Below are 20,532 nucleotides of genomic sequence, written 5' to 3'. Positions count from 1 at the left end.
ATAGTTCCTCCAGAACTTTTTCCAAACCGCGATTCTTTTTTATTGCTATAAAGGGAGAATTCTTTTTCAAGTTCTTTAGTACTTTAACATTTGGTAAACTCCTTTCCTAAATTTAGTTTACTAAGTATCTCAACCCAGGATACCCTATAATTGTATTTATAAAACCCAATCAAATGACACAAGGAATTTCTTTTCCCTCCAAACAGTTATTCCAGTAGTGGTTCAGAGAATATGGTACAGTCTGAACTTTATACTGTCTTTTTCATTTTATTCTAAATCAAATTGTTTTYCAGATTACAATCTGAACAGATGAATTTCATATTCTCTAAAATAAATTTGGGCTTTGAGTTTTTGAAATTCATCTGAAAGCAAGAGTATTTTAAATTGCTGCTTGCCTAATTTGGGGKCAGAGGAGAGATTATTTAAAATATATGTATGTATTATCACTACATGAGATTTATGTTGTGATCAAAGATAAATCAGAAAAACAGATTCTGAGACATCCTAAGAGAATTTTAAAAAAATACCCTCCAAGTTTCATTTCTATTTTATGAAATGTAAGAAGATTATGAGGTATAATACAAATGAGGAAAAGTAGTTCTTCATGGATAACGATTAGTAGTTTTACATGTAGTGATTTGAATATGGTTTGAGAAATGAAATTTGYTTCTGAAAAGCAAAGTCAATGGAAAATGGTATGAAAAAGTATATTTTTTAACGGATGGAAGTAAGGTTTGAGGTATTCCACTGAAAAAGAAATTACACTAGCCTAAGCAGAGTGTAATAACATTAACAAGAAATTTTGTTAGGAGAACAGTAAGAAAGAGGAGCTGTACCTATTGAATCGCTGTTAATGCATCTGGTTCTTCCCTGATCCTATGCTTCTTGACTTTCTTATATTTGAAAACATGCACATTATTTKGATTGAAAGTACCAGGTATGTCAGAATTAAGCAAAACCTTTATATTTTTTTTTTCTAATTTACATAGTTTAGAGGTCCCAAAGCAAGCAATATGTGCTGATGATCACAAAACTTTCATCTGTGTACTAGGTCATTAATATTATAGTAGAAATCTCCTCCAATTGTATTCACGCTTTTAATGAAATGAAACAAAAGGTTCTGCCAGCTGTTTCAGGAAATTATAATTTTCTCTGCTTTAGCTTTTGAGATTTCATGGTTGCTTTCCTGGTACAACTGTTATGTTTAAGAGCGTGCCTACAGATTAACTTTGTATTAGTTCAGGAAGGAGACCTATCTGCTAATGATATTTTGCTCCTATATAGGAATGAGTGCAATATGGTCCAGTGAACGTCAAAGTGAATGAAAATTTTACTATTCATTGTACTAATATATTTCACATTTGGTGTATCTCTTTTGCACTTTTAAACTTTACACTGGAAATAACAAATAYGAAGAAATATGCAGTTATCTTTTCCTTAAAGGCAACCATCCAGAAGAATTGTTATATGTCTGGCAGACAATTCAGGCCTTGCCTACTAGATAGTCTGGATAGACTGGGCCACCTAGAGGTAACAAGAAATGTATATGCAACAGGACAGCCGAAGTGCCACAGTCCTACTGAGCATGCAGTACCTCCAACTTCRTGCAACCTTTTTGGCAAGACACCACTTTTCCTGGGCTCTTGACTCCATCCTTCTGTAATGAAGAGTCATGTGTCTGTGACAATGGGTCTGCTTGGCTTCAGCATCTCTGTTTCTCTCTGTGGCTCCTCCAGCAGGTCTAAATGAGGTTAAATCCCTTTTGGGAGCAGTACAACCAACAGATGGCTCACAGTGACATAGGATAGCCTTTTCAAAACAAGCCAGCATTTATTACTCAACCGGAATGTAAAATGTTATGGTCTTTAGGTTATAATAGAAGGGGAAAGCTTCCATGCATGTCCATGTTGGCAGCTTTGCATATCCTTCTGTTTCACAAAGCCAGGACTTAATTTCTTACACTCACTCTGCTCTTACTTAATACAGCTTGTGTGTGTTTCTGGCCTTAATATTTATTGCGTATCATATTTATTGCCTTGACAGTGGAAGCAGAAATTATCCTGAAGATGTAGGAAAGGTTCAGAGCTACACACACAGTACCATGGGGCTAACAAATTACCTTCTCAGTGCTCTACAGTAACTCTCCATGGACGTATTTGTACCTTGAGGAAAATATAAGATCATTTCAGGTAGCATGGCCTTTGCAGTCTGTTAACAGATAAGAGCAGATGCATAGACAATCATTGCAGACTGGCAGTAACTAGATAACGTGTGGTAGCTTTCTACTCGTGATAGCCTTTTCGTGAATCTCAGCCCTCACCTTGCTGTGTGTGTGWGAGAGAGAATATATATGTATGCATGTATGATTTATTAAGCCTTATTTGCAACTCTTTGGGTAAATTATACCAGGGGAATTATGCTTGCTAAACAATTCCAGAAAAAAATCTTTTTAGTGTATTTTAACCTTCTGGTCAAGAAGTTCTCTTTCCTTTGGATGGTTATTAGATGGTAATGTCTGATCATTGGCCATCCATTGTATCTCTAGGCAGCTTCATTCATATGCTGCCAGATATTAATAACTGATACCAATCCTTCCATACTGTTCTTATCCCCAGCATCTCTTCACTCCTAATAGTGGGTCCCTGTTCTCCACTCTTAAGAAACAGTGCTTGTTGCCTGAAACGTGTGCTTTTCAGCAGCCGATTGTGCTGCCAAGAGTGTAGCACCTCTCTGTTCTGGGCATATGTGGGCCAATGCAAGAGGCTCTGTCTGGTCAGAGTTTACTACAAGTTGGCATATTCAAGTAAATGTATTTGTCTTCCTGGTGTACCAGTCTAAGAGATTGCTAAATATTTCATTTGGGTTTAAGATGCAAGGGGATAGTAACAAATCACGAGGTCCTTTTTTTTCCCCATTCAAACCAAAGCTGCCTTTGAGACTAGGCTTCATTCTAGCCTTCCACTTTCCTCTTTCTACTCATTTTTTCAAATTTCCTTTGCTTTACGGTTTTGCAGTTTGAGGAAAGGACCCTGAATTTGCAGTCTTAATTCACAAAGCAGAGATGAAACGTAACTGTTCTTGTAGCCCATCTTGATTGTCCTTGCCTCTGTTGAAGGATTTTTTGAAAAGAGAAGCGAGTTCCCCTGTAGTTTGTAAACCTGCTGTTTTATTTGATTCTGGACAAATACTGTTAGTGATACGAACTTGCAAAATCCTCCCAGTCAGCCTTTGTAAGACTAGATACTCTTTTCTGATGGAAGCCTAAAACAACAGGCAGGTTAGGCTTTCTTKGACAATGAGTGGTTTTGTTTCGGATTATCAGTTTATCACTGAAAGGTCAGTACTCTTGTACTCTCCTTCATAACCATTAGGTCATTTCAAAACAAAGGATTTATTTATCAGGTCAAAACTATAAGTGTATTTTGGATAAAAATTTTCTGTTCAAGTGATTTCATACATTCATTTTAAAAAGAGCAGATGTTTTTTATCTTAACATTTACTCCATATTTTCTAGGACATGATTTATTGCAAGAAACCACTTAAGCTGACTTTTTTAGTTAACTAAATATTGGTACCATATGTGAATGCTAGCACATCATAATTAATTGCAAATGTTGACCCTTTTGTTGACCTTAATTTTCCAGCTTGCATACACATAATTGAATCAAACTGTTCCAGCAAGTAGCAATAAATAAATATGACCAGCTAAAATACTTATTTCCAATGCTTATATATGATAGTACTACTCTTTATTGAAGATTGGGCTGGTTTGAATTACCTGACAGAATTCAGAATATCAGATGAGGGAAATAGGAGGGAGTTGAGCAAATCAGTACTTTGACCTTCTAAAAGTAAGATTCATATGCACTAGGCAGGCATTAACCTGGCATCTATAAAACTTAAGCTCTCCTCCTGACATTCGCAAACTCATTAAGAGTCCGATTAGATCATAGAGCTTTACTGTATAGTAATGAATTAGACAGCATTTAGGAGTAGTTTGTTATCAAGTACTTCTTGAAAAATCTGTAATTTGATTAAGGACATGGTAATCATACCAGTACTGAATTCTCAAGGTTTGTATTTATGTGGCTAATTTTAGGCCCTTTGAACTGAAATGTATTTCTTTATATTAAACAAAGGATGAGGCTTATGCAACTATTTGTACTCCAAACTCTCAGGTAAGCACCTGGACTCTCCTGGAAGTTTGTAGAGCTCTAGAAGCTTAATTGATTTTKTGAATCAGGCTGTATGTGCCTGAGACAAAACTCCTTCCAAAACTATACAGTTGATTACAAATTAGGATTAAATGTAGTCTTTAAGATGCAGGTCAAAAGAAACTTACTGTAGTTCTCTGTATGATGCAGTTTACTCCTTCTCCTTCAGTAATTCAGGTTTTGCTGGCTATCTTGATGAATGAAAATTTCCAACTTGCCATATTTACAGGGTAATGTAACAGAGTCCCCGTCCCTGATCTCCTTCCCACCTCAGTCATCATGGAAAGCGTATTAACACTTAAACGTACTTAAATGGGCCATAGAAATCCATGTTTATGTTGGTATGGTTACCTTGTCTTTTGATATAAAATTGTAGGAGTTGGGATTTGGGATTTTTGTCTGATTGTACTCCTGTTTGGTTCTCTCTGTCAAGTTATGAAATGAAAGCTGCTAAAGACCTGGAGCGGTATAACAGGCAGACCAGGAAAGCCCTGGAGCAGAGTGGCCACAGGGCAGCAAAGGAGACGGCGAGGGGACAGAAACCCCGGCTGAAGGCTTCCCTGTCCGACCAGCAGAAGCTTGATGACATGTTTCATTCGCAGATTGAAAAGAAGCAGAAATCTGACCAGCCTGTGAAAACTGTGACAGTGCCCTTCTCTCTGAGTTCTTGTAGACGTACTTTCCCAAGGCACAGGAAAAACAACACGGACGAACATGAGCTTTGCCTCATCCGTCGTCAGAGTTTTCCTGATGTCTGGATATTTGCTACCGAGGAAAAGATAATGTTGCTGAATCCATATAGACTGGAAGAAGCTCTGCTGCGTAGAAGATTGTTGATGAATCATAAGCTTCCAGTAGAGAAGCTGGACAAGCCGATTGTATTAACAGACAGGTATAGTAGAAATGACCAAAAAGTTGTACGTCGTTTAAAGCATCATTTGTAATTATCTATAGTAAACTCTGGTAAGGCCTTCTTTGCAAATTCTGTGATTTCTTTCTTTTACCTTTATTTATCTTTATGGCCATGCTATTTTTGTGTGTTGTATCATTTTAGCATATATTAATGAGCACGCTCCAGCTGAAATAAGTATGAATGTTGATGAATTTCATTGGTAGTGCAGTGAAGGCAAATTTCTTTGCTCGGAGAAAGATTAAATGTTCTAGATTTTCAGAGCTTCACTCTAGCTAACTTTCCCCCATGAGTTAGAAAATGTCTGATACGATTATTTTATATGTCTACATTTGGTTACTTTTTAAGATGTGTGAATGGTTGATRCTTTGTGTTTCTTCTTTAAACAAATTACTCTTTCAGAATATTTTTTATAAATCTAGGTCACTTTTTTTTTTCCTTTCTTTCTCACAGCTTTAATTTTCAAATTAAGGATCTTTTCACCGTGGGGGCTTTTTTTTTTTTTTTTTCAGTCTTCTTGGTGGAGCTCACTATATGGCTAGTCTCTATAAAATGCAGAAGGATTACCAGAGATTCAGTGGATCAAGTTATTTGTCAGATCCAAGGCTTGTAGCAAATGGATTTCAGATAAAAGTGGTACAAGGTATGATGATTTAAAAATATCTTTTGGTATGAATGGAACTTGTTTCTTCYGTTTCAATGATTTGAATGATTGCTAATCATCTTATCTTGCTATTCTAGATCACCTTATCTTTTAAAGCACTAACATCCTGGTTAGTGCTTTAGAGATTGAATATTTGTATGTTTTTCTTAAGCATAACTTGGAGTGATGCTGCTGGCAGTGCAGAGGCAGCTTTCTTGGGGTCAGCTCTACAGAAGAGGTCTCTGCTAGCGGAATTCCAAGGAAAGCCAACTTCTTTGGGGGTACTACCTAGCTGACAGCTCAGAGAAAAAACTTGCTGTRAGAGCTGCTAGAAATGCTATAGCTTCATGTGTTAGAGCACCCTGCATATGTAGAGTGATGACAGATCCACTGTAACATATGGGATCTTTTAAGGGTAGGTACAAAAAAGGGATGCAGAGCAGCCCCCTCCTTCAGAGGATAACCGTCCTCTTGGGAGGAACAGAGCCTGCACTGTTTTCTGATTCGCGTACGGCGTAACTGAGGATCCCTCTTCCTGGCTGGCTAAGTCCCTTGATAAATAGGAAGAGCTTTGCAGAAGAGGTGTTCATAGAAAATAATCATTGAATGAATGAATAGAAGAATAAAGTGCTTATTTTAAAAGAAGGCTTTAAAAAGGCTTATCCAGTCCAGCAAAAGAAAAGCTGAGCAGGTCTATGATTTGCCTCTAGAAGTACAGGGGAGGAAGAGACTAGAGCATAGCCTTTTTGCTAAATACTTTTTTTTTTTTTTTTTCCTTCTACCACCTGATATCTAAGTTTGTACAAAATCTAATTAACACAAACTGGATGTGGATAAATTTAATGTGAAAATTTGAAGACAGTTCCTAGGCGRCAAAGGAGGAGAGTTGTTAAGCAGTCTTGTGCTATTGGAGATGAAACTTGAAAATTGCTTTAAAATGGAGTTTTGAGTTTAAGATCAGAATGAATAATGTATTAAGAATATAATTTTAATTAATTAATTATAAATAATAATATAATAGAACTGCCTGTTACAACAAGGGGCTGGACTTAGTGACACAGAGGTTTTATTCTAATCCTGCTTTACTAACTATGTAAAATTAAGGTCATGAAAACTTGTAAGAACATTTTTTCTTGCTAGGTTTAGAGATACTGAAGGTAAAAACACTGCTCAGTTGAATTAGTATGCAGTGTATGAGCTGAAGAGCCATAGTGAATATGACAAGGACTCGATCCATATCATAGGACTTGGCCCATATGAAGACTGAGAATCTGAGTTTTTCTCTCAGTCTTGCATTTTAACTACTTGAATTAAATGTTAATAATATCTGAGGCTTGTCARTCATATTTATTAGCTTCTGCTGATGATGTTAAAGCAGTTAGTCTTTGTTGTTAAAAGAAGATACTATTGCAGATGAAGGAAAAAATACCAGCAAACAAATGRAATTTCATCCAACCTATTTTCCAGTTGACCTGAGAATTTTTACTCGCTACTTCCCCTTCCTTTCCTCTCTTGCTTCTTTTTTCCTTAAACTAGTCTCTGAAATATGCTGTCATCTACTTCTGTTGCAAATGCTCTTTAAAGCTTTTTTCAGAAACATAATTATTGATTATTAACACTCCTTACATGTCCTTGTCTGGCACTTTCACTGTCTAGTTTGAGGTTCTTTAATTTATAGATACTTGCTTTATATTGTGTAGAATGACCTGCTGACCAGATGTGATTTGTCCAGTTTACACCTGAGTATTCTGTAGCATTTCTCAATTTTGAAGGGATAAGTTTATTTCACAATACCTTCTTCACTATTCTTATAGAAGCATTTTTATTTGTTTTCAGAGTTCAGTGTCRATTTTTCTGATTCTTGAGTCTTGGACATAGCCTAAAAGGAGGACAGATCTTCAGCTAGAAGTGACCTCAGAAAAGCTGTTTCTTTAGTATGTGTTTAGTATGTGTTTGGGAGTGGTGGAGAATGGGRGAGAAGGGCTGCACTTTTATATAGTGGATGATTATTATAGTTTGTTGCCATTTATGGAGAGGTGCACAAAATGAAAATGTGCATTTAACCCATGGTAGCTAGAGCATTTCACCTTAGCAGTATTCTTATACACGCAAAGATTCTATTTCTTGAATGTGAAAGTGTCTCTCTAGTAATTTCTTCCGGCAAAATAGCAAACTMTTCTGTTGATTCATGTGGATAAGATAATCTGTGATGCCCTCAGTAGCCTTAAGATACCCACTGAAAAAAAAAGAACAAAGGGAATTTAGCTGTTCCAGTGCTACATTTGGGGGTGCTGGCCACAGTAGAGGAGGCTTTTCTTGACCTTTGGTGACATTTGAAGAGGATTTTCAGTCTAGTAGGTTGCACTGATTATTTGCTTAAAGCTCCACATATCCTGCCAAAGGAGGAGAAGGAACCTGAATATTGCTGCCCATTATCACAAATGAAGTCTACTCGTGATAGCCAGATATTTATCTGTAGCACAGGACCTCTTGCTTTGGCATGAAAACTTCACTAGGACTGTTCTCTGCGCAAGTGTAATGATCTCAAGCTTGCACTTGGACACGGGGGTCTTGAGGTATTGATAGGTTKTTAGCTTTGTTGAGTCTTCTTATGACCAAAGGTTCTTAAAAAAAACTTTATTCAGCATCTGTGATAACTTCATACCTCCTCTAAGGGCAGTCTGAATGCCTTGGGAGGCAATAAATGAAAAAATTGTAGGTTTTCATCTCTATATTATTTAAGCCTTACAGGGTTCAACACTGGTATTTTTCAGGCAGCCTTGTAAGAGGAATCATGAGAGAAGACTGAGATGTGCTTAGGGAGCCATACCTTACCATCTGTTTTATCACCAGCAGATGCTCAAGTCAGTTCTTCAACTATACCTTTTAATAGTTGCCATAGCTCCCGGCTTTTTAGGATCATTGTAGAAGTTGTTACTATTCCCGTGAGCCTTTTCTTTCGTTAGTAGAACAGGCTGTAACTCCTGGCTGTACTATTTCACCTTTTCTCAGTCATCTCTCATGAGATGAAACCAAGGGAAGTCTCTCTCACATTTCAGTTAGCCTCCAGAGGCCTCATTCTCTTTGTTTTCAAAATGATGATGATGAGAAGCCAACAGCAACAGTTGCTGTAATCATGKTTTTTTTTTTCTGAACTGGTAATAGAACTAGAATTTAAACACAAAATTCTTGAACATTTCTGTGTGGGAATCTTCTTAGCCAACACAACGGATTGCCTCTACTATGCCTCAATCACTGAAGTCTAATTACCTGTTAATACAGGACCTTTACACTGGTATGTCTCATTTAGCAAGATCCAGTTATTTCTGTGGCAGTGCATAGATGAATACACAGCAAATGCTTTATTCCATGGGGACACAGCTTTCCTATCATACCTAGCATAGCACTCTCCCCTTGTAACCATTGTAGGTACATGGAAAAGCAATCAAGCTAGAGTGACATGACAAGAACTACAAACGTGTTGACTCTTTTCAAATAAGATATATTTTTCAGTTATGCTCTAATTTTAAATGACTTTGTCACTTACATTTTTTGCTTGGTTTTCTTTTTTCAGTTTCTGCTAGAAGAATTTGGAAATAGAGGGCAATACATAGTAGTACTATTCTTCAAGAATCCCTAGTTCCCTTTGACACTACTACTAAAATTGTTTGCAATGACTATGAGTGTTCAAAGATGGTCCTGGTTAATGGTCTTAAATTTCTTGAAGTGCATGGTTGAATTTCCCGCAAGCTGAGATGGTGATGAGGGGTTCTTTTATTTTATTCTTTAAAGTTGATGTATAGACAAGGTGCTCTGTTAAAAACTGCAAAGCAGTCCCATGGTCTCTAGGTGGTTTATTGCCAAAAAGGAAATCTCTATTTCACATTGTACAATACACTCTAAACAACCTAGACATCAGGCTCTGCTTAAATGTAGTCTGTATGGGATTGAGTGTATTAGCAYGGCAACTTTTGGGTTGGAGGCAGACTTTTGAGAGTCTTACCATGGAAATGAAACCGCACTTCTCTAACACAGTTGCAGCATATTCTGCCTAGTACAGCACCTTTTTACTGGCAGGCTTTTACATCATTTGGCAGTCCTTTGTCTCATTCCATTCTCCCAGGCCGTGATTATCTGCTGAAGTACGAAGTAAAGACACAACTCAACTAGATCTATTCCATATTTTCTCTTGATGAAGTGAAGAGAGGGTTTTACAGGAACTGTTGTTTATTTAACAACAACAACAACAATCTGGACATCTGATTCAATTTGGAAAGGTGACTTTGGTAATTCCTTTGCTGCATTGGGCTTTCATCTCAGTGGTCTTTATTCAAGATACTTCTTTGCTGTTTATAATTCTGCCTTTTGGCATCATACAACATTGAGGAACTCTATCAAGATTTTGATCCTGATAGTTGCCTACCTGCAAAAAAAAATGTAGAATTGATTTATCCTTACTTGGATGATTGGTCTCTAAGGGACAGCTCGTCTCTTAGCATAAATAATTTTGTTAGTCTTTCTCTAAATTGGGAAGTCTTGGAATGAATAAGCAGAAATTGAATTTCGTTCCCTCAGAGTGCTTGGAATTCATAGATGTACAACTAGACTCTTTAATGATCAAGAGCTTTTAGCCAGTGGGCTGGTTCTGAACTTCAGTTCAAGGCTGTTCTTATAGAGACTTTGTATGCTTTCTTTCAGAGTGATAGAACGTGATTTGAATATTCAGCGTTTCAGTGATGACTTTTTAGAACTTGATACACCTTGAATTGTGCCTTGACTTTAGAGGCCAAGAAAATTGCCAGGTTTTGAAGGTTTTATGGTTTRTTTTGTTTTTTCCCAGAGCTTTCTTTTCCTTAGGATCCATCTGATGCATTTCTGATCCCATGGACAAGAMGACTGATATATTAGACTTCACTTTGAGCATTGCTAGTATTGTGAGCTGACTAGTGGTCCAGGCACTTTTCAGTTCAGAATTCTGTGTCCTCTGGTTAGAAACCCAGAGCCCTGCCCTTATTGCTGTATCTTCTGTTACTGCACGTGGGCCAGCTCCTGCCATCTTAAAGTCTGGATGTTGAATTACTCTTGAAGTTAGAATGGGACTGGTCATCTTTCTTCACTGATGATCTTTTCAATCAGAGAATCCTATCAACCGTTGATTTATTGGATTTGTTTGCCTAAATGCTTAGAATTTTCAGTTATATCAGCCTTCTTCCCAAGCTGTTTTTCTCAGCCTACACCTAGTAGGTTTTTGAAAGGTCCAATAGGCCTTCCTAAAAAGGACTTAGTTACATGTGGAGTTTAGATCTTGCTCTGTCATCGTGACGGGAAAACTGCTTGAACTTCTGGCAAAGTTTTCCTTCTTTATTTGCCGTGAGAACAGCCTTTGGATAGTTACCATTTCTACAAGGGTGGGAGAGTTTTAGGCCCTACTTTCCTGTTGTTTCCTTTAAAGATATCTCTGGCCTTTGAATATGCTTTTGTTGTAAGACAAGAAAGTAATTCACCTTTGTGCCATATTGTTCCAAGACTGTGTGAGCACAACAGAAGTGGGTTTTAGTATCSTAGGTGTTGGATTTGCCATGTTGGTAGACCAAGATCATCTGGAAAGTCTCTTTGTTTCTTTATATTGATTACTCAGCAGCTTAAGGAGTTTTTTACTAGATTTTTCAATGGGTAGCGGACAGTGAAAAACAAGTTGTGGAATAGCTCAGAAAAAAAGCCTCTTGGTGTAAATACATCCTAGTTAGGCAAAATCAATTGTTTCTTTCTGAAATGTGCCAGATGTTGTGATCTGCAAAGCTGTAATGCCAAGCTCCAGTCTGTCTTCCACCACCCGTGGTCTGGCCTTACAGAGGCTTTGTGGAGTGATGTTGCCTTTGGGAGAGGAGAGGAGTTCGTCTATGCTGACTTGATTCTGAGTTCTGGGATCTTCCAGGCACTTGTTTGCTGGGTATAGCTTGTAATGACCCATGGATACGGACAAGCATTTAAGGTAGTAAAATGGATTACTTTGTCTGCTCTTCCCAAGATATGTTTGCTGTATGTACCTTCAGAGTACATCTGTCTGCCTCCCTCTGTGAAAGTCGAGGAGAGATGTGAATTCTTGGGGAAAGGAACTGAGAGCTCTTGCCCTGTTTTGTAACTGGTGAGCCCCGAGTTATGCTTCTAGGCATGCTCAAGGTTAGACTAGAATTGTCTAATAGAATATGTGAACCCAGCATAAGTGTATACAAAGACTGTGCTTGCATGTACTTAGCAAGGGCTCAAAGAATACTAATTGGTAAATAACGCATCTTTCTTGGTARTATAAGCAGCTTGAGTTCTAGTAACTTACCGCTGGAAAATCACACTGCTATTTTATTTCAGTTTGATTTTGATCACAGACTGGAAGATGCCTGGTCTTATAGTGTCACCTAATCTAGGTGGCAGCTGGAAGAGAATGATTTTTCCTGGCCATCAAGAAGGAATTATCCAGAGATGATTGTGAATGCTTTGTTTGGAAAGCGAAAGGGGAAATTTGTAGCAATGAGAAATCCACATTTTTTAGTCAGTTGAGAACTAGTTTATTTGTCCACCGAAATATTTTCCTTGGAAGTTGCAAGGCATTTCACAGAAATTGCCATGGAAACTGCTTGAAGACTGCTGTTTGARTACTCAAACATCTTAATGTATACGTTGTCAAAAATTTACAAGTATGCTGAGGTTCGGGCATCTGCTTATATCATCAGATGTTGCCAATATCTGAATCCTTGCAAAGACTTGCAAATAGATGTATATCAATCAGCATGCAATGGGCTACTTTTCAATCTAAAGAATGGAAGTGGAAAGGGAGAATGACGCACAAACAGAAGTACCAAAATGGGAAATTTCTCTTAACTGGTGTTTGTATTGTTCGTTTGTAAGTCAGACTCCTTAATCCCTTTCAGCTTTCAAGTGAATGAACAGTATTGTGAAGTCAAATCTGCTGTCAACATTTGCAGGCAGGGAAATTGGTAATATCAGAGAGTCTTGAGCATTAGCARTCTTACTAGCAAGCATGTCCAACTGTTTTACAATTTTTAAGAAAGTTGTTTTACAAATTCAGACCCTTACCGTCCTGAAATTTTAAGTTGAAGCAGTGGAAATACAAACTTTTAAACTGAAAATCTTAACAAATTTAAAATTCTGTGTAGTATATAGAGCTTTTTATTGAAAGACTGTCAAATAAGATACATTCTTGTTAGTATTAATTGTTCGTTAAGAGGGAAAGAAGCRTAGGCAAATGATCTGGAACAGCTACTCAAGTCTAGTCCTTCTGTTGAAAGCAAACTTGGATAAAAATAAAGAGAAAAGAGCTGAAGGAGATTAAAAACACATTTTATCTTTGCTACTGTCTCTTACTGTAAGGCAGCCTTTCTCTTGGAGAAATACTGACGTGGTATCGGTCATCTTTAATAAACTGAAACTCAGATAGCTTGAAGTTTTGCTTTCAGCTGATTCTGATCACAGACYTGCAGCAATACCTGGAGAACATGACTAGTTCTACTGGCCAAGATTAGGCAAAGACCATCTAAAAAGGAGAAGGAAGACAGTTCTAGGTGAAAAGGGAAATCAAGTCTCAAATTTAAAGTGGTTTAATATGTAGCTGGAAGAAGGTTATGTGACTTTGTGTTTTTTTGGGGGGCGGGTGGAGGGGAATCGGGTGGGAGGTGGAGGGGGGGGTCGTTCCTAATATCAAATTCGCACTGTGGTCAACACATCTCCTGCAGTGAAGCTTGAAAACATCCAGCAGCAGTATTTACCTGGTGACACACATGTTTACARAACTCTTTACAATCTGTATGATCAGTCTATTCATCTATGCTCTCATTTAATGATTGTCAAATAAGCAGTACCTGATAGTAGATAACCATCCTATTCTAYTAGCTTATGAAAGGGTAGTGAGTGCAAATATTTCTCTTGTTTCTAAAATTTTTCAGACTGCTGATTATATTAACCTGTATCTTTATTAGAAGTGTGAATTATTGCTTAATCTACTTTGTAGCAATCTATTTTTTCTTTTTTTTTTTTTTTTTTTTTTGACCTTGCAAAAGCAGTTCAAGAGGTAGGCTGAAYGTGATTCTTCCTATCTTGGACAGCTTWAAGTCTGGGCCATTACACAGAAGTGGATTTAGTTTCATGATAAATCATATTCTTCCATGGTCTCCTGGTTAAGTCCTTGTTTCTTAGATTTGTAGTAAAGGAAAAGGAATGATGCCATGCTGATTGAGTCGAAATTTCTGTGCACCCAACATGAATCAGATGAGGAGCTCTGACACTGTGAGGACTTGCAAGCCTGACCCCTGAAGAAGTTATTTCTGATCAACAGTGGAATAAAAGTTAGCTGTACAGTAGGAGTTTCATTAAAATTTCTGGTAGGCAGTGTGAATGAGAAGTGAAAACTCTTGCACCACAAAGGCTGAATAGCTAATTTGTTGGGAAGTTTCTTTAAACATTTCTTTCAGCATCCCTGTTCAGGCATTGAGCTGCAGTAGTGGCATCATATGAATGAGTATGAGTGCTGTCAGGGAGCCTTTAATTATATGAGCCTGGATTCTTCCTTTGCTGTAGTAGAAGTAAAAACTACTTTTCATTGCAGTGGAAGTTGAATTTACCATACTAACATTTGAACTATACAGATGTTTCAACCAATTGTGTAGGAAGTAGTGCCAACGCTGTGCGTGTGTGTTTTTTTCCTCAAACTAAATTGTAATTTATTACTAGCTTCTACTTCAATTTTGTGTGTGTTTTAATTAAAGCTATAGAAGCTTTAATTAAAGCTGTGCTTAACACTGAGAATGCTGCAAAAAGCTTTAAGCATTTGAACAGTGCCAACTAGGATTATAATTAAATAAATTGAAACATTTGTGATGTGAAAAGGCAGACATCATCAAAGTAACGTCAGAGAAACGTTGAATTTAGACATCAAAGCAATGTATAAAATAGATTGTTTTGGTTTTGTATTTTCAGGTGCTTCAGCTACAGAAAGTCATCTGGAAATAGAAGGACTGGCTAATTGTCTGTCATACTATGGTATTTCTGATTTGAAAGAAATTCTGAATGCAATAGTTAATAAAAATGCAAAGGAAGTATATGAATGTAGACCTCTCAAAGTGATAAATTACTTGGAGGTAAGACAAAATACTTTGCTTTTAAGTATTGGCCATCTAAGCTTATAATATATTCTTAAACCTCTTGAAAATCTTTCTTCAACTTTCTATTTTAATTATGTGTAGTTCTATTCTKAATAGAAACTACTGTTGAAAGGAAACAATGCCATATCCTCTTTGAGGTGTATGGGCTTTGCACTGGTTACCAAAATACTTCACTCAAACATGTCTAAAACCAACAGTCATCCAGCATGACATCGTGCACACTGAGAGCTGGTCTTCACCAGGTATTYCTACACAGGCTGTTTTCAGACTAGAAAGGCAATCTGAATTAATTCAATATTTCTTTATATTATTCTGAAACATTATAGACAGGCATTTCTGCAGGTTAGAATACAGAACTAACATAAAATTGCTTACAGACTTTGGAACACAGTTGACTCCAGAACAGTCAGTAAGATTTAACTCCTTTATAAATAAAATCTCTGTGGAAGAAAAGATATATAAAATGGCTTAAGGTACTTGTTTGTGACAATCAGGCATTAACTGAAGCTTAACTTTCATATAAACTTCAACGAGATGCATACTTCAACAACCAGAAAGCACACCATTTCCACTGACAGAAGAAGAATTTTGAGAGTCATTCAAAGGGAGAGTAGAGATACATAANAAAAAAAAAAAAAAAAAAAAAAAAAAAAAAAAAAAAAAAAGCTGTCACTGAGATGAAGGCATAGAATGAAAAGATAAGTCTCACATGCAATGAAACTCATGTGCTTCTGCATGATATTGAGACAAATGCATGTATTTAGTTAACATCAATAACTTCTGCTGTTATAGGAATTTGAGTATATGCTGACAACCAAGAGAATCTTAGAAGAAATTGACTCTATTCAATGCAAGAGTGAATCAGTTGGGTAGAGCACTGGCAGAAAGGAAACCATGCTTTCTTCACAAGCAGYCAGTATTATTAGTTGCTAGAAATACAATCCTAGAATAATTCCTAGAAGAATTTCTGGTTTGTTTTCTTATAGAAGACACTATGCAACAGTTGGAATGGGAATGACTCTTGCTAATATTTGATATGCAAACAGATAAAATTACCTGTCCAGAGACAGTCATTGGCATGAAGTTTGAGACAGCTATTTTATTTATCATTTTGGGGCAGTAAGTGTGCAGCTGCTGTTGGATCCAGTGTGATGTGATTCTGTTGTGTGCTAATGAACCACCCTGGTGCACCCATAGAAGAAATTCAATGAAGGGGTGAGGCAGATGTTGAAACACCTTTTTTTTTTAAAAAAAAAAAACATTTTGGTGGGCTTAACACTGTGGAAACACAGTTCACTGTGTTCAGATTTGTGGCTTGTATCTTAAGGTTCACACTTGAGCAGTCAGTGTGTCTGTGCATCTTTTGGGAGACTCAGGAGAAAGAATATATGAATGGTTAAATGGTTTGCCTTCCTAGGAAGAGAATAGCCCACAGTGTTCTTAAGCCTTGGAAGGCAGGGGGGGRACCCCCCAAAAAAGACAATACCCAGGTTAAAATGTTACAAACACTGTCTCAAGTTTGTAAAAGGTGAAGGAAAAGTGTGTTCCTCATCCATTCCTGTCTAGGTAGAATTACTGAAGTACAGGAGAAAAGACACTGACAGGAGGGCCCAGCTTGGGGGAGAAACCCAAAAAACTGGCAACTTCCTGTTGTTGGTGGGTTTTTTTCCTTTGTAGAAGGGTGCTTCAGTAAGTGTGTTTTACAGTCAGTTCTGGTTTCCAGTGTTATGAGATAACTGGATGCAATAGGCTGTGATTAACACAAGAGTCATCTTCTAAAATTTCAGTACAGTGTTTTCAAAACTTTTAACCAACTATGTATGGTTTCATTTAGATTGAGTCTTAATTTTGTGATGTAGAATGTGTCTTATGAACTGGAAAATATCTTCATCTACTACTGGTGCCAGCAGGCAATAAGATATTCAGAAACACTGAGCTTCTTGCCAGAGTGGACCTGAAAAAGAGTGCAAGCATGAGCAGGAGACTCATTGTGGAAGTGTCAGGACATGGCCAGTAAGGTAGCTTTAGAGGTACATTTGTGTTACTGGGATTCAGATTTTCTGAGAGCAGGAGAGAGAAGAATGACCTATGAACAGTGAGTGCCTGTTTTCTGGCAGCCCCCAGTTAGTATGTTACAAAGTGGTACTTTAAAACTATTGGGGTTTTGTTTTGTTTTGTTTCCACTTTCCACAGGGAGAAGCAGTACGTTTAGCTCGGCAGCTGCCCTTACATTTATCAAAAGAAGATGTTCAAAACACAATCTACAGGATGAAGCAACAGCTTGGAAAGGAAAATAAAGGCTGCGTTCATGGTCGTCCTTTTTTTCATCACTTAACAGATATTCCAGTAGTTAACAAGCACAAATCCAAGGAAATTATCCAGTGAATGGAACATTTTGTTTGGATCGTATTTCTCTTGCTTAATTTTGATCATTACTTACTGTATAATTTGAGCATGTTTTGTCCAAAGCTTTGGTATAATGACTTTATTATCATAATTTTACCTTCTGGAGTTTTTTGGGTTTAAATTCAAGTGCTACATGAAAACTGAAAGTAAACTCATACTGTACAGTAATCACTATTTTTTTCCATTATGAATTTATTAAAGAAATGTTCAAAACTGTTTTGATGCTTTTCTTACTGCTGCAGGTTTAGAAAGTATCAAACTATTTTAGATATAAAATGATTAGAAGTTGCTTTCAACAGAGCCTGGCAACATTTATGGCATAAAGGACGTAAGATGTTGGTTTTTAAAGGAATACCTGAGGTGTGCACATATTTAAATATGTCATTGCCCTGTGCAGTTACTGTAGCTGCATTTTCGTGGTGGAACATTCCTACTTGGAAATTGTTTGCTCATGTAAATGAGTATTGAAATCCTAGTGTCCAGTCTCCAAAGAGCTTTTCCCTAAGCTAAGCAAGTTACTTGGAACATTTTTAGCTTTGACTCATGAAAGTATGTTTCCGAGAATTACAGTACGCTCTTAAGAGCCGAGATGAACAAAAGCTGGCAGATGGCTTGAGAAGATCCAACTCACCGGAGCAGAGGTTAGTACATGTCAGTGCATGCATGGACTGTTTGTGGGGGGAGACGCGTGCACRTTTTTGCTCGCAGAGGATGCATAACTAGGGAAAAATTCTGCTGTACAGAGACCCTCTGAGCCTGGTGAGTGCACAGCAGTGTCTCCGGACTAGAACGTTTTAGAAGTTTCAGGAAAGATCCCGTGGAAACGTCCGTCGTCGCCCGACCGTCCTGTCGCGGGGACGCGGAGGCCGTGCGGCGGCGGTCGCCCGGAGGCGCTGCCGCTGCCGCCGCCTGGGCGGTCGGGCGGCCGCTGGAAGGCCGCAGTGCGACGCGGTCGGCGGCGCGCGTCCCGCCGGGCCGACGCGCGCCGTGTAGGAGCGCAGGCTGCTGAGCTGCCGCCGTGCAGCGGCGCTCTGTTGGCGGACGAAGGTAGGAGATGGCAGTAATGCATGGCCCCGTGTGAATTCTGAGCTGAAAGTAACGTTTACGTTTGTCTGCCGTAAAAGTGAGTTTATTCTTTTCGGATGGAAGCTACGTGTATAATCCCAAACTGCGGGCAGGAGAAACGGGTAGAGAAAACGACCGCTGCGCTGCGTAGCAGTTGCGCGGCGGTTGCAGGCGGCCGCGGCCCTGGCGGCAGAGCCGCCGCCCGGCTGCAGGCGCCTCGGCGCGGCGGTTGGAGCGGGCGAGAGCCTGCCCCGGCCGCGCCGTCGGCCCCTAACGAGCGGAGGGCAAACCGCGGGGTCTGCGCCTCGCAGAGGATCGTTGGGCGCGGGCGCTGCCCCCTCCCGCCCGATCCTGAGAGGTTGTCTGGTTTTGGTTGCCTTTTAAATACAAAAAYAGTGAACGTCGGTTTTCTTTTTGAGTACAGGAAGACCTGCTGAGCGAAGAGTGGTTTTTGCCTACATGTAGATACGAATATGAACGTGAAATGGAGGTAATGCCTTTTCAATGGTTCTCTTCTAAACGTAGTGGTAATCTTAATACTGAAGTCGATGCTTCCTCTGTGTGGAGGAATACGCGTGTGTGAGGGATTTGGAGTATTTCCGTGGATTTCTTTCTTCCTTTAATGCGCATAGTGGCGGTTCAGAGGATAATAACAAAACCAGAGGAACACTCAGTTTGCTTCAGAAACGCTTCGCAAGGCACTGGAAGCAGGACAGTCTTTACGATCTATGTTGTTGAAATGGGCTCTTCTGTCTTTCCATATTTAAAATGGAATATTAAAATATTTAGTAGTGGGCTCAATACCACCAAGTAATTTATTGTAGTTAGTAAAACAAGTGATTGTTCCTTGGTCACAACTTATGTGAGCATTTTTGTTTCGGGGCTTTTTTGCTTGTTCTTTGTTTTTTTTCCAAAGGCATGTTGGCATTACTTGCAACAAAATAATCATCAAAGACCGACCCCCTTTTTTTTTCTGAAAGGGYTGTAGTATTTGCTCTTCAGAAATCATTTTATCTGGTGTAAAGCATGTCTGGTTTTGTGTCTTTGTAGTATTTTGTTTCTTAAACAAACCTGTAACTCCAAATTATTTTTTTTACCCATGATAGCAATATTTAAAATAAAGTATGGAGCATTCTATATATTTTTGCTCTCTTTTGTATTTAGCATTTAAAAGAGTGCATTAACAGTTGCCTTGCAAGAGACTTATGGTATGTCCATTTAATTTTGCAAATGGGAAGCTACCAGATGTAGCTTTTATTTTCTCTAAGTATGGTGTATCATATCTAAAATTATGAAGAGTATAAATGTGGAAATGTTAAATCTTTTGTTAATGGCTTCGAATTAAGCACACATTGTTGCAGATGATTTGGAGGACTTATTTAAAGTAAATATACAATTTCAAGCTCAATTATCATTCATAGTTTGACTAAACATAGTGAGATATTAGTTCTGTGAATTTGATACAGTGTTACTTCATAATTACGATGCTTTTTTGCAGTAAATTTGATATAGAACAGTTGCTAAAGGAAAGCTGCTGAATAGTGTGACCAAACATTTTATGGAAAACATCTGGTGAATTAGTTCAGGATGTGCACTGCATAAGAACAGAGTCTTTTGCACAAAATGAGAAGGAAGCTAACTCCACATGTATATGTTTTGTGGACATGAGAAGAGGTTAAACAATTATAAGTTAATTGTGTAAGCTAATAGGAGTGGTGCTCACAATGTCATTTTGAAATCGTTAAAGAGGGAATGGATGAGAATTATTGTTTTAAAATCTCAAATGAACGGTTTACACCTGTTAATGTTACATTTAGAACAGCTGTTTCTTTTATTATCAGTAAACAGATGCAGAAAGTAATGGAATGTTTTAAAGCAATATGTTAATCCTGTCTTCCACTACTGAACCTTCTCACAATATCATGATTAAATACTAACTGTAATGCTGTTGTCATCTGCAGTTACAGAATTCTTAGTTATTTTTTAAATCACTTATGTATCTGAAGTTCTAAATGTTTGTCCAAAGTTATTGCAGCCATTCATCAATGATTTGTAAATACTTTTGCATATCAGTAATTTTATTAGTGATTCCATTGGACTGAATTACTCAGTCAAAGCAAC

The 20,532-nt window shown here is 38.0% G+C and overlaps 1 protein-coding gene across 4 annotated transcripts in view; it reads left to right on the top strand.

Moving 5' to 3' along the window:
- PMS1 (PMS1 homolog 1, mismatch repair system component) overlaps positions 1 to 17,558 on the top strand; it is a 46,551-nt gene extending 28,993 nt beyond the window's left edge. For all 4 annotated transcript variants that reach the window (XM_085321515.1, XM_085321509.1, XM_085321523.1 and 1 more), the window contains 4 exons: positions 4,648 to 5,106; positions 5,637 to 5,767; positions 14,756 to 14,916; positions 17,134 to 17,558. In XM_085321515.1, coding sequence (XP_085177641.1) covers positions 4,648 to 5,106; positions 5,637 to 5,767; positions 14,756 to 14,916; positions 17,134 to 17,325 — 943 coding nt within the window. In that variant the 3' untranslated portion in view covers positions 17,326 to 17,558. The remainder of the gene's footprint in view (positions 1 to 4,647; positions 5,107 to 5,636; positions 5,768 to 14,755; positions 14,917 to 17,133) is intronic.
- The last annotated feature ends 2,974 nt before the right edge of the window (positions 17,559 to 20,532 follow it).

The sequence above is a fragment of the Rhea americana genome, unplaced genomic scaffold (assembly GCF_003343005.1).
Source record: "Rhea americana isolate MKP2758 unplaced genomic scaffold, rheAme1 scaffold_12, whole genome shotgun sequence".
Classification (NCBI taxonomy): Eukaryota; Metazoa; Chordata; class Aves; order Rheiformes; family Rheidae; genus Rhea; species Rhea americana.
This window is presented reverse-complemented; position numbering and strand designations above follow the sequence as displayed.